Here is a 13,219-nt window from a genome sequence, read left to right on the forward strand (position 1 = left end):
TATTTGCATATTATGGTGGAAAATAAGTATTTGGTCAGAAACAAACAATCAAGATTTCTGGCTCTCACAGACCTGTAACTTCTTCTTTAAGAGTCTCCTCTTTCCTCCACTCATTACCTGTAGTAATGGCACCTGTTTAAACTTGTTATCAGTATAAAAAGACACCTGTGCACACCCTCAAACAGTCTGACTCCAAACTCCACTATGGTGAAGACCAAAGAGCTGTCAAAGGACACCAGAAACAAAATTGTAGCCCTGCACCAGGCTGGGAAGACTGAATCTGCAATAGCCAACCAGCTTGGAGTGGAGAAATCAACAGTGGGAGCAATAATTAGAAAATGGAAGACATACAAGACCACTGATAATCTCCCTCGATCTGGGGCTCCACGCAAAATCCCACCCCGTGGGGTCAGAATGATCACAAGAACGGTGAGCAAAAATCCCAGAACCACGCGGGGGGACCTAGTGAATGAACTGCAGAGAGCTGGGACCAATGTAACAAGGCCTACCATAAGTAACACACTACGCCACCATGGACTCAGATGCTGCAGTGCCAGACGTGTCCCACTGCTTAAGCCAGTACATGTCCGGGCCCATCTGAAGTTTGCTAGAGAGCATTTGGATGATCCAGAGGACTTTTGGGAGAATGTCCTATGGTCTGATGAAACCAAACTGGAACTGTTTGGTCAGAAACACAACTTGTCGTGTTTGGAGGAAAAAGAATACTGAGTTGCATCCATCAAACACCATACCTACTGTAAAGCATGGTGGTGGAAACATCATGCTTTGGGGCTGTTTCTCTGCAAAGGGGCCAGGACGACTGATCCGGGTACATGAAAGAATGAATGGGGCCATGTATCGTGAGATTTTGAGTGCAAACCTCCTTCCATCAGCAAGGGCATTGAAGATGAAACGTGGCTGGGTCTTTCAACATGACAATGATCCAAAGCACACCGCCAGGGCAACGAAGGAGTGGCTTCGTAAGAAGCATTTCAAGGTCCTGTAGTGGCCTAGCCAGTCTCCAGATCTCAATCCTATAGAAAACCTTTGGAGGGAGTTGAAAGTCCGTGTTGCCAAGCGAAAAGCCAAAAACATCACTGCTCTAGAGGAGATCTGCATGGAGGAATGGGCCAACATACCAACAACAGTGTGTGGCAACCTTGTGAAGACTTACAGAAAACGTTTGACCTCTGTCATTGCCAACAAAGGATATATTACAAAGTATTGAGATGAAATTTCGTTTCTGACCAAATACTTATTTTCCACTATAATATGCAAATAAAATGTTAAAAAAACAGACAATGTGATTTTCTGGATTTTTTTTTCTCAGTTTGTCTCCCATAGTTGAGGTCTACCTATGATGTAAATTACAGATGCCTCTCATCTTTTTAAGTGGTGGAACTTGCACTATTGCTGAATGACTAAATACTTTTTTGCCCCACTGTATATTGTAAGATGTTTGTAGGGCACCTAGTGGATGGCAGATAAACCTGGAGTAATGCTATAGGACTTAAAGGGGTTAACCGGTCATGACAAGTCGATTATGAGCAGCTGAAGAGTGGGAGAGATGGCTGCTCACCGTATCTCCACCCCTGTGTGTGATTCACTCTGTAAGGGCAGTCCCACACGTCCAGATAATTCCGGTACCGGAAAAAATCGGTACCGGAATTATCCGTGTCCGTGTGCCCCTGCGTTTATGTGGCACATCAGTGTGGCACACGGGCGGCACACATGTGCCACCCGTGTGCCCACTGGGTACCACACGGAGCGTGCAGGAGACAGCGCTAAAGTTTAGCGCTGTCCCCTGCATCGTGCTGAAACCGCGATTCATATCTTCTGTGCAGCCCCCCCCCCCCGCTGTTCTGAAAATACTCACCCAGCTCCCTCGTTGGCTGTCGCTGCTTCCTGTCCTGGCCGCACCTTCTACTGTATGCGGTCACGTGGGGCCGCTCATTTACAGTAATGAATATGCGGCTCCACCCCTATGGGAGGTGGAGCCGCATATTCATGACTGTAATCGGCGGCCCCACGTGACCGCATACAGTAGAAGGTGCGGCCAGAAGAGGAAACAGCGGCAGCCAACGAGGGAGCTGGGTGAGTATTTTCAGAACAGCGGGGGGGCACAGGGGGTGGGGACATGGACCTTTATTTTATATGCGATAAACTTAAAAAAAAGGATTATTCATATCTTCTCTGCAGCAAACGCTGCTGCACAGAAGATATGAATTGCGGTTTCAGCACGATGCAGGGGACGGCGCTAAACTTTAGCGCTGTCTCCTGCACGCTCCGTGTGGTACCCAGTGGGCATCCATTAACCATGGATGGCCACCACAAAAGTCTACATAAAGCTCATTCTGTGTGGCAATGACCCCAAGGTGACCACTGAAAATAGTCATGAAACGCTTGCAACAGATGTAATCTGAGATACACAGGCACAAATACCGTAATTCAGATCCAGGAGTAGCTGTCACGGGGAGCCTAGGTAGGCTAAAGCTAATAACCCGGGCGCCTGCGATATCCCTCAGACTAGGGAAACCCTGTCTGTCCCTCTCCCAGAGATTACACTGATGGTGTGCTTGTCTGGGCCGCCAGGCCTGCCCTTGACTCCTGTTTCAGTACTAATTCCTCACACCAACCCCTACAGAGAGCACAGACAGGGAAAACCAAAAACGCACCATGCCGCAAACACACTCAGGAAAACACTATAATGTGCACAGGGCAAAACAAAACACAAATAGGAAGGAGAAATATGACATAGGATCATACACCACCAGATATATTTCCACTCCAAGACCACCACTCCGAGCCGAGATCAACAGGTACAAGACACAAGCTATAATCGTCGACGCCCAAAGTTCAGAAGAACTATTTAAAGGCGTGGGCGTGACCCAGCCTCCAATCCGAGTACCAGCTAGATTAACCCCGGACAACCTAGATAAAATCTAGCCGGCGCCACTGAGCGCATAGTGAACGAATGCAGAATTACCGCTGTCTGTTGGAAGCCCTAGTGTGAATAGCGTCCGACATGACAGTACCCCGCCTTCTACAAGGGACCCCAGGGCCCTCACAACTTATAGGACCCGGCTTGTCCGGATGGCGGCGGTGAAACATACTGACCAGCCGGTCCGCATGAATGTCCGAGGCTGGTACCCAAGACCTCTCCTCAGGCCCATAACCACGCCAGTGTACTAGGTATTGTAAAGTGCGGCGCACTACTCGAGAGTCAACCACCTTGGAAACTTCAAACTCTAAATTGCCATCCACCAAAACTGGAGGTGGCATCGGTGCCGCGTCCACGGAACCCACCACCTTTTTTAATAAAGACCTGTGGAACACATTGTGAATCTTATATACCGTAGGGAGCTCCAAACGGTAAGCTACCGGGTTAATGATGGCAGTGACCCTAAATGGACCAATAAACCTTGGACCCAATTTAAGGGATGGTATTTTGCGACGTATGTTTTTTGTGGACAACCACACCCAGTCACCCACACTCAGGTCCGGACCTGGCACACGTCTACTGTCAGCCACACATTTGTAACTTGCCCCCACGCTCAACAGGTGCTGTTTCACTCTCCAGACTGATGACAGTTGTGCTCCTAACTGGTCCTCCTCCGGGACGCCGGAAGAGCCCCCCTGACTCAAAGTACAAAATTGAGGATGGTGCCCGTAAACACAAAAAAACGGAGACTCCCCAGAAGATTCCTGGCGGTGATTATTTATGGCAAACTCAGCCAAAGGACGGAACGTTGACCACTCCTCCTGTTTGTCAGAAACAAAGCAGCGTAAGTACTGCTTCAAATTTTGGTTCATCCGCTCGGTCTGACCATTTGACTGAAGATGAAACGCCGAAGAATGTGACAACTTGATCCCCAGCCGTGAGCAAAATGCTTTCCAAAATTTTGCCACAAACTGAGAACCCCTATCAGACACGATGTCAGATGGGACCCCATGAAGTCTGTCCACTTCCTGCACAAATACCTGAGCCAGAGTCTTAGCGTTAGGCAACGAAGGTAAGGATACAAAGTGCGACATCTTTGAGAACCGATCAACAATCACCAAGATGACCGTGTTCCCAGCTGAGGAGGGCAAGTCTGTGATAAAATCCATGGAGATCTCCGTCCACGGCCTACTGGGTACCTCGAGAGGAAGTAGTGTGCCAGCAGGACGGGAGCGGGGCGTCTTAGCCCTAGCGCATGTGGTGCATGCTGACACGTACGAGACCACGTCCTGTCGGATTTTGGGCCACCAAAACCGACGTGACACCAACTCCAAAGTACCCCTAACCCCTCGGTGGCCAGCCAGGACAGCATCATGATGCTCCGCCAATACCTTTAGGCGAAGATGGAGCGGTACAAACGATTTGTTAATGGGAAGCTCAGGTGGTACCTCTTCCTGAGCCTCGGCAATCTCAGCCTCAACCTCGGTTGTGAGAGCCAAGACCACTACACCCTTTTGAAGGATGGGTACGGGTTCTTCCCGAGGTTCTCCCCCCGGAAAACACCTGGACAAAGCATCCGCTTTAGTGTTCTTAGACCCAGATCGATAAGTAACAAAAGAGTTGAACCGCGAGAAAAACAATGCCCAGCGAGCCTGCCTGGAGGACAGACGCTTGTCAGACTCCAAATAAAGCAAATTCTTATGGTCGGTAATAACAGTAACCTGATGAACCGACCCCTCCAAAAAGTGTCGCCATTCCTCAAAAGCCAACTTGATAGCCAACAACTCCCTGTTGCCGATATCGTAGTTACGTTCGGCGGGCGACAGTTTCTTGGAGAAACAGGCGCAAGGACGCAACTCGCTCAAGGATGAGCCTTGTGACAGCACCGCCCCCACACCAACCTCAGACACATGGACTTCCATGGTAAATGGTTTCGATATGTCCGGCTGCACCAGAATGGGGGCCGAAGCAAAACTGTTCTTAAGAAATTCAAATGCGCGCACAGCAGCCTCAGGCCAGACGGAGAAATTGGTACCCTTTTTTGTCATGTCAGTAAATGGTTTAGCAATGGTAGAAAAATCTTTGATAAACTTCCTATAGTAGTTAGAAAACCCGAGGAACCGCTGAAGCACTTTTAGGTTATCAGGCCGTTCCCAACGTAGCACCGCTTGCACCTTAGCGGCGTCCATTTTAAACCCAGAAGCGGACACAATATAACCCAAGAAAGGCAACTCCTGAACCAAAAATACACATTTCTCAAGTTTTGCATGAAGCTTATTCTCTCTGAGAAGCTGTAACACCTGCTTGACATGCTCTAAATGAGTATCACGGACGCAAGAATATATGAGAATGTCATCAAGGTACACAATAACGAATTTCCCCAAAACATGCGAGAACACATCATTTATGAAATGTTGAAATACTGTAGGCGCATTTGTCAACCCAAATGGCATCACCACATTTTCAAAATGACCCTCTGGAGTATTAACCCCTTCCCGACCTGTGACACAGCGTATGCGTCATGAAAGTCGGTGCCAATCCGACCTGTGACTCATATGCTGTGTCACAGAATGATCGTGTCCCTGCAGATCCGGTGAAAGGGTTAACTCCCATTTCACCCGATCTGCAGGGACAGGGGGAGTGATAGTTTAGCCCGGGGGGGTGGCTTCACACCCCCGTGGCTACGATCGCTCTGATTGGCTGTTGAAAGTGAAACTGCCAATCAGAGCGATTTGTAATATTTCACCTATTATAACTGGTGAAATATTACAATCCAGCCATGACCGATGCTGCAATATCATCGGCCATGGCTGGAAACACTGATTGTGAAAATAAAAAAAATGCTTGCTAAAATCATTTTTGAGGAAAGAAAAATGATTTTTTATTTTCACGGCTCTGCGTTGTAAACGTCTGTGAAGCAGTTGGGGGTTCAAAGTGCTCACCACATATCTAGATAAGTTCCTTGGGGGGTCTAGTTTCTAAAATGGGGTCACTTGTGGGGGGTTTCTACTGTTTAGGCACACCAGGGGCTCTACAAACGCAACGTGACACCCGCAGACCATTCCATCAAAGTCTGCAAAACGTCACTACTTCACTTCCGAGCCCCGGCATATGCCCAAACAGTAGTTTACCCCCACATATGGGGTATCACCGTACTCAGGAGAAACTGGACAACAAATATTGGGGTCAAATTTCTCCTGTTACCCTTGGGAAAATTAAAAAATTCTGGGCTAAATAATTATTTTTGAGGAAAGAAAACGTATTTATTATTTTCATGGCTCTGCGTTATAAACTTCTGTGAAGCACCTGGGGGTTTAAAGTGCTCCATATGCATCTAGATAAGTTCCTTGGGGGGTCTAGTTTCCAAAATGGGGTCACTTGTGGGGGAGCTCCAATGTTTAGGCACACAGGGGCTCTCCAAACGCGGCATGGTGTCCGCTAACAATTGGAGCTAATTTTCCATTCAAAAAGTCAAATGGCGCGCCTTCCCTTCCGAGCTCTGCCGTGTGCCCAAACAGTGGTTTACCCCCACATATGAGGTATCGGCATACTCGGGAGAAATTGCTCAACAAATTTTAGGATCCATTTTATTCTATTGCCCATGTAAAAATGAAAAAATTGAGGCGAAAAGAAATTTTTGTGAAAAAAAAGTACTTTTTCATTTTTACGGATCAATTTGTGAAGCACCTGGGGGTTCAAAGTGCTCACTATGCATCTAGATAAGTTCCTTGGGGTGTCTAGTTTCCAAAATGGGGTCACTTGTGGGGGAGCTCCAATTTTTAGGCACACGGGGGCTCTCCAAACGTGACATGGTGTCCACTAAAGAGTGGAGCCAATTTTTCATTCAAAAAGTCAAATGGCGCTCCTTCCCTTCCAAGCCCTGCCGTGCGCCCAAACAGTGGTTTACCCTTACATATGAGGTATCAGTGTACTCAGGACAAATTGGACAACAACTTTCGTGGTTCAGTTTCTCCTTTTACCATTGTGAAATCAAAAAAATTGTTGCTAAAAGATAATTTTTGTGACTAAAAAATTAAATGTTCATTTTTCCTTCCATGTTGCTTCTGCTGCTGTGAAGCACCTGAAGGGTTAATAAACTTTTTGAATGTGGTTTTGTGCACCTTGAGGGGTGCAGTTTTTAGAATGGTGTCACTTTTGGGCATTTTCAGCCATATAGACCCCGTAAACTGACTTCAAATGTGAGGTGGTCCCTAAAAAAAATGGTTTTGTAAATTTCGTTGTAAAAATGAGAAATCGCTGGTCAAATTTTAACCCTTATAACTTCCTAGCAAAAAAAAATTTTGTTTCCAAAATTGTGCTGATGTAAAGTATACATGTGGGAAATGTTAATTATTAACTATTTTGTGTCACATAACTCTCTGGTTTAACAGAATAAAAATTCAAATTGTGAAAATTGCGAAATTTTCAAAATTTTCGCCAAATTTCCGTTTTTATCACAAACAAAAGCATAATTTATTGACCTAAATTTACCACTAACATGAAGCCCAATATGTCACGAAAAAACAATCTCAGAATCGCTAGGATCCGTTGAAGTGTTCCTGAGTTATTACCTCATAAAGGGACACTGGTCAGAATTACAAAAAACGGCCAGGTCATTAGGGTCAATATAGGCTGGGTCATGAAGGGGTTAAAAGTCGTCTTCCACTCATCCCCTTGACGGACTCTTATGAGGTTGTACGCCCCCCTGAGGTCAAGCTTGGTAAACCACTTAGCACCTGCCACCTGGTTGAACAAATCAGGTATCAGTGGCATAGGGTATGGATCCCGAACCGTAATCTGGTTTAAGTTCCTGAAATCCAGACACGGGCATAGTCCGCCATCTTTCTTCTTTTTTTCTTTCTTTTTTTTTTGGAAGTGCATTTGGACAGCAAGGTGGATTGCTGTTAAGGGAACTAGAGAAAAAAATAATCTATAAATCTTCAGCATAGCGAGTGTGAGCGAGCTGAGTGTGACCTGAGTGTAAGTGTGACTTGTGATTCAGTGACTTTGGAGTCAGGGAGTTTCCAAGGGAGGAATTACTGAATTACTGTATGTTTTTTATTAATACTTTGTATTTAACTTTTCTGTCTGGTGCAATCCCCTTTAGGAAATGTGCTCCACTCTTGTTAATGCCATTCTTACTGTTAGCAGCAAAATTGGGGCAGTAACTGCTGACATCACCATTTCCCTCCCCTTTTGGGTGGTCTAATATCCCTGGGGCAAAGCTGCTAAATCTTACTATAGCTGCTTGAGGTCTAAAATGGAAAATGCTCCCCCGAGTGGTAAATATGTATATTTGTAGAAAAATATATATTTTTCATATAGAAATGTTTGCAAACAGTGCAAACATTGCATTAATACATCTTAATTACTATTTTAAGCTTAATTTCACAAAAAAACAAAATACAAGAAAACTGGTGGCACCTTCCCTTTAAGTTGATTTTTATTGAAAAAGCTTTTGATTTCAGTAAATGTTAATGTGGCAAATTAAAATTAAACTTAATGTGGCAAATTAAAAAAAATGAATACATTTTTTTTTTTACAACTTATAAAATGTTTGGAAACTCTGCTGTGCATAAAAATTTGAAACAATGCATTTTGATTTTTTTTAGTTTTGAAAAAGAAAATTATTAGATTTGTCCAATAAAATGTGATTTATACTCTAACAGTCTAACGGTTGATGATTTGAACATTTATGCTGAGTCATTTGCATTATTAGGCAAATCAGAGAAAATAGCAATTGCAATGTATATCATCCTTTGAAGTGAAAACCATGGAAAACATCCTCAACATAAATAGACAAGCCGTAAATGCCAAAACTGCAGGGCTTGTCAATTTCTGCTAGTAATATTCTCCAGAGTGACAAGACTTTGTAAGGCTGCCATCACACTAACAGTATTTGATCAGTATTTTACATCAGTATTTGTAAGCCAAAGCCAGGAGTAGGTGATAAATACAGAAGTGGTGCATATGTTTCTATTATACTTTTCCTGTGATTGCTCGACTCCTGGTTTTGGCTGAGGAATACTGATGTAAAATACTGACCAAATACTGCTAGTGTGACGGCAGCCTAACAATCTCATCCACTATGGTGGTACTGTAATATATTGGGGATTTTCAGGACAGAAAACCTGTTGTGTATCTGACTTGTGTGGATATAGTCGTAAATGAAACCTGCACCATGATTTAGCCCTGGTGGTATCAGGAGCGCTTTATCATCCTTTATTATCACAAAGTGCTGCTGTATTTTTCCCAAAAAATGTAATGCCGCACTGGTACCATGTACACAACAGCGTGATTAGCATCTCAACGCGTGCAATAACTGCAGGGATCCCCATTCTCCTCCCTGCTCACACTGAGATGCCACTCTCACTGATGTGAGTGTGATACCAATTTGCTGGAATGATGGTCCCAACCTCGTCCAGGCCATGACAGCATCAAGGTTTAACACCTTAACGACCAGAGGTATTTATTTAAGTTTTTGCGGTTTAGTTATTTGCTCCCCTTCTTCCCAGAGCCATAACTTTTTTTATTTTTCAGTCATAATGACCATTTAGGACTTGTTTTTTTGCCATTTTCTGAGACCTGTAGCGTCTCCATTTTTCATGGTCTGTGGCCGCTTGTGAGTTTCTTTTTTGCGTGCTGAGCTGACGTTTTTACTGATACCATTTTGGTGTAGATACAATCTTTTAATTGCCCGTTATTACATTTTATTGCAATGTAGCAGCAACCAAAAAATTTTAATTATGACCGTTTTAATTTTTTTCTCGTTACGACATTTAGCAATTGGGTTAATTATTTTTCTATATTGATAGATCGGCCAATTCTGAACCCGGCAATAACAAATATGCGTATATTTGATTTTTGTATTGTTTTATTTTAAATGGGGCGAATATTTTTATTTTTAAATATTTAAAACATTTTTTTGTTACTTTATGCATGCTTCAATAGTCTCAAGGGGAGACTAGAAGCTGCAGTACTTTGATCTCCTCTGCTACACACAGGTCGCCTTTGTGTAGCAGAAATGTTGACTTGCTATAACAATCTGGCAATGAAAACCATAGAGTTTGCTGCAGACCTCTGGTTGTCATGCCAACTCATCGGTGACCAGCGATCATGTGACGGGGTCACCAATGGGCAGAATTAGTAACGCACTAGTTAAATGCTGCTGTCAGAGATTGACTGCGGTATTTAACTAGTTAACAGTCGTAGGCAGATCGTGATTCCACCCACAGCTGTTGCTGGCACATGTCAGCTGTATAGGTCAGCTGTCATGTGCCCAGAGTGGTGCGGGCTCAGCGCTGGAGCCCGCACCAAACAGAGAGAGACCAGCGTCGGCATACTATTGCACCCAATTTCGGAATGAGGTTAAGGAAACCTATCATGTCAAAAACACTATCAACCTGAAAATATGTTATTATTATGTTATTATTATGCAAGTTAATATTATTCTAAAGTCATACGGCCACTGCACTGAAAGAACAACTACCAATGGAATATGAGCTTTATTCCTCCTGGCAGCCTCCAGCTTTCAATCATAGAGGCGCAGGCTGTAGTTTCAGCCACCACTGACTGTGGGAGGAAGCATAAGGCCTCTTTCACACATCAGTGACTCCAGTATGTGTGGTGTCCGTTTTCACACGTATCAGAGACACTGATACATGTAGACCCATTCAAATTACATGGACCCACTGACTAATAGATGCACCTTTTCTGGGCAGCTGTGGGCTGCTGTTTTTAGGCTGGGGGGCCCTATATCAATGGCCCCTTACCAGCCTGAGAATAGCAGCCCACAGCTGGGTTTTAAAAATGGGGGGACCCCATGCCGTTTTTTAAATTATTTAAATAATTTAAAAAACAGCGTGGGGACCCCTCTATTCTTGATAACCAGCCTTGCAGAAGCTGACAGCTGAGGGCTGCAGCCCTTAGCTGTGAGTTTTGCCTGGTTGATTGAAGAAAATAAGGGGAACCCACGTCAGGTTCTTTATTCATTTATTTAGTTAGCTCGCGGGTGGTGGCTGTGAAATACCCCAATCATCGGCTCCTGCTATCACTGTTATTAGCGGCAGCAGATGTCAGATGATGGGGGTAAGAGTCCGAAAGCCCCCACCTGCTGTCATCGTTCGGACTTTTAGATAACTCTCATCATTCTCCTCTGCTCGTGCTAATTGTCAGCAGAGCAGGGGAGAATGATAACAGCTGGCTTCAGCACCAGCCGCCGGGGAACAGCGCTTACTTCTTCCCCGGCGTCCGTCCGTGTGGTATTGATGCGGCACATTGGTGGCACACGTTTGCCACACGTGTTCCACACGTAGTACACACAGGGACACGGATATCTCCGGTACTGTTTTTTCCTATGGGAGGTGGAGCCACATATTCATTACTGTAAATGTAAATGTAAATGAGCGTCCCCACGTGACCGCATACAGGAGAAGATGCGGCCAGGAGAGGAAGAAGCGACAGCCAACGAGGGAGCCGGGTGAGTATTTTCAGAACAGCGGGGGGGGGGGGCGCACAGGGGGTGGGAGGGCGGGGGGCACATAGATCTTTATTTTAAACACACTTATTCATATCTTCTCTGCAGCAAACGCTGCTGCAAGGAAGATATGAATCGCGGCTTCAGCACCAGTGGGGGGGACAGCGCTTAATGTAGCGCTGTCTCCTGCACGGCACACGGACTGCACACGGACAACGTCCGTGTGCGGTACGTGTTTTACACGGACCCATTGACTTTAATGGGTCCGTGTAATATGTGCGCTCCCACGAACACTGACATGTCTCCGTGTTTGGCACACGGAGACACGGTCCGCAAAAAATCAATGACATCTGAACAGATGCATTGATTTTTATGTGTCTACGTGTGTCAGTGTCTCCGGTACGTGAGGAAACTGTCACCTCACGTACCGGAGACACTGACGTGTGAAACCGGCCTAAAACAAATTTCTTCCAGGTAGCCAGTTCTTCAGTACAGCGGCCGCACAGATAAAAAATGCCATTAATATTGAGATGTGAGATTAATCTGCAGGTTAATAGAGTTTTGTCACATGACAGATTGCCTTTAAACTCTATTAACCTTTTCAGCGTGCAGCCAATTTCCAAGATTCCAGTCTCAAGATAAATATCACAGTCCAATGTATAGGATGCACTGATTCCACATGATTCAATGAACACATGCGGAATCACCGCGCATACAAAAGCCGGAAGTGCTTTGTATGAAGCGGACATGTGCTGTGTCCAAAGTTCTAGTTATACTGACCGTGGAAACATACCCTGATTGTTCAATTATCCCTAGTTACAAACCTTCCCAAATCTTAGCTGCTTCCAGACACAATTGCGGTTACTGAAAATGTTAGTGCTGTAATTGAGAGATAATATTTACATAATTTAAATGTACACACCCTTCAGAATCAGTATCATTTTTGAGCACATGCATGTAGATTTTTAATGTATATTTTCATTTTTGAAAAGTACTGTTAATATTGTGCTTTATTCTAGAGAAGGAGAATACACAGTGAATGTTTCAATCTTTAACAATGTCAGTGCTGCATTCTTAACCAAGCAAATATTTGTAGTGAAGGAACATTGTCAACCTCCACCAGTGAAAAATATGGGACCACTGAAAATACAGGTAGTAGTAGTAAAGGTCTTTTTATCATTATTTCACTTTTCTGCATCTTTAATCCACTTTTTTCCTCTGAGAAATGACAATATGGATGTGTTTAGGAGGAACATTATGTATATTTTTATTAATGCAATAATACATGTGTATAATATACATTAAAGTGTAGTTTTCAGATGAATGAAATGTTAGGCTAGGGTCACACGAGCATATATTCTCACCTCCGAGACAATCAGGTCTATTATGGTAATAACACTCATCAAACTCTGATCCAAGTTTGATCAGAGTGTCAGCTTAGTGTGTGTCGAATCTCTTGGATGAAGAGAATCTTAGCACAGGTGGGGAAAGATGGAGAACAAAATTTCTCCATCTTCTTCATTGTGTGAGTGTGTGGAAATCAGACTGCACTCAGATGTCATCAGGGTGCAGTCTGTTGCTTTCCATAGACATATTGCAATTTTTTTCTCATGACGAATCGGAAAAAATACGCCGATCAGCTCTGTCCCATAGAATAACATTGTCACAAGTGCTATGCAATAAAGCATAGGATAGCCACGTCCGATGTATACGCTCATTTGAGCAAGCCCTTTGTATGAATACTTATGCTTGTACATGTGCCATTTATCCACTTTTTGATCCTTTCAGTTGTTGTGCTCCCC

At 44.3% G+C, this 13,219-nt stretch overlaps 1 protein-coding gene across 1 annotated transcript in view; it reads left to right on the top strand.

Annotated features, from left to right (window-relative positions):
* Positions 1–13,219, top strand: part of PKD1L1 (polycystin 1 like 1, transient receptor potential channel interacting) — a 528,440-nt gene that overhangs the window by 22,683 nt on the left and 492,538 nt on the right. The window contains exon 4 of the mRNA XM_069732261.1: positions 12,437–12,569. Within this exon, the coding sequence (XP_069588362.1) occupies positions 12,437–12,569 (133 nt within the window). The remainder of the gene's footprint in view (positions 1–12,436; positions 12,570–13,219) is intronic.

The sequence above is a fragment of the Ranitomeya imitator genome, chromosome 6 (assembly GCF_032444005.1).
Source record: "Ranitomeya imitator isolate aRanImi1 chromosome 6, aRanImi1.pri, whole genome shotgun sequence".
In the NCBI taxonomy this organism is placed as follows: domain Eukaryota; kingdom Metazoa; phylum Chordata; class Amphibia; order Anura; family Dendrobatidae; genus Ranitomeya; species Ranitomeya imitator.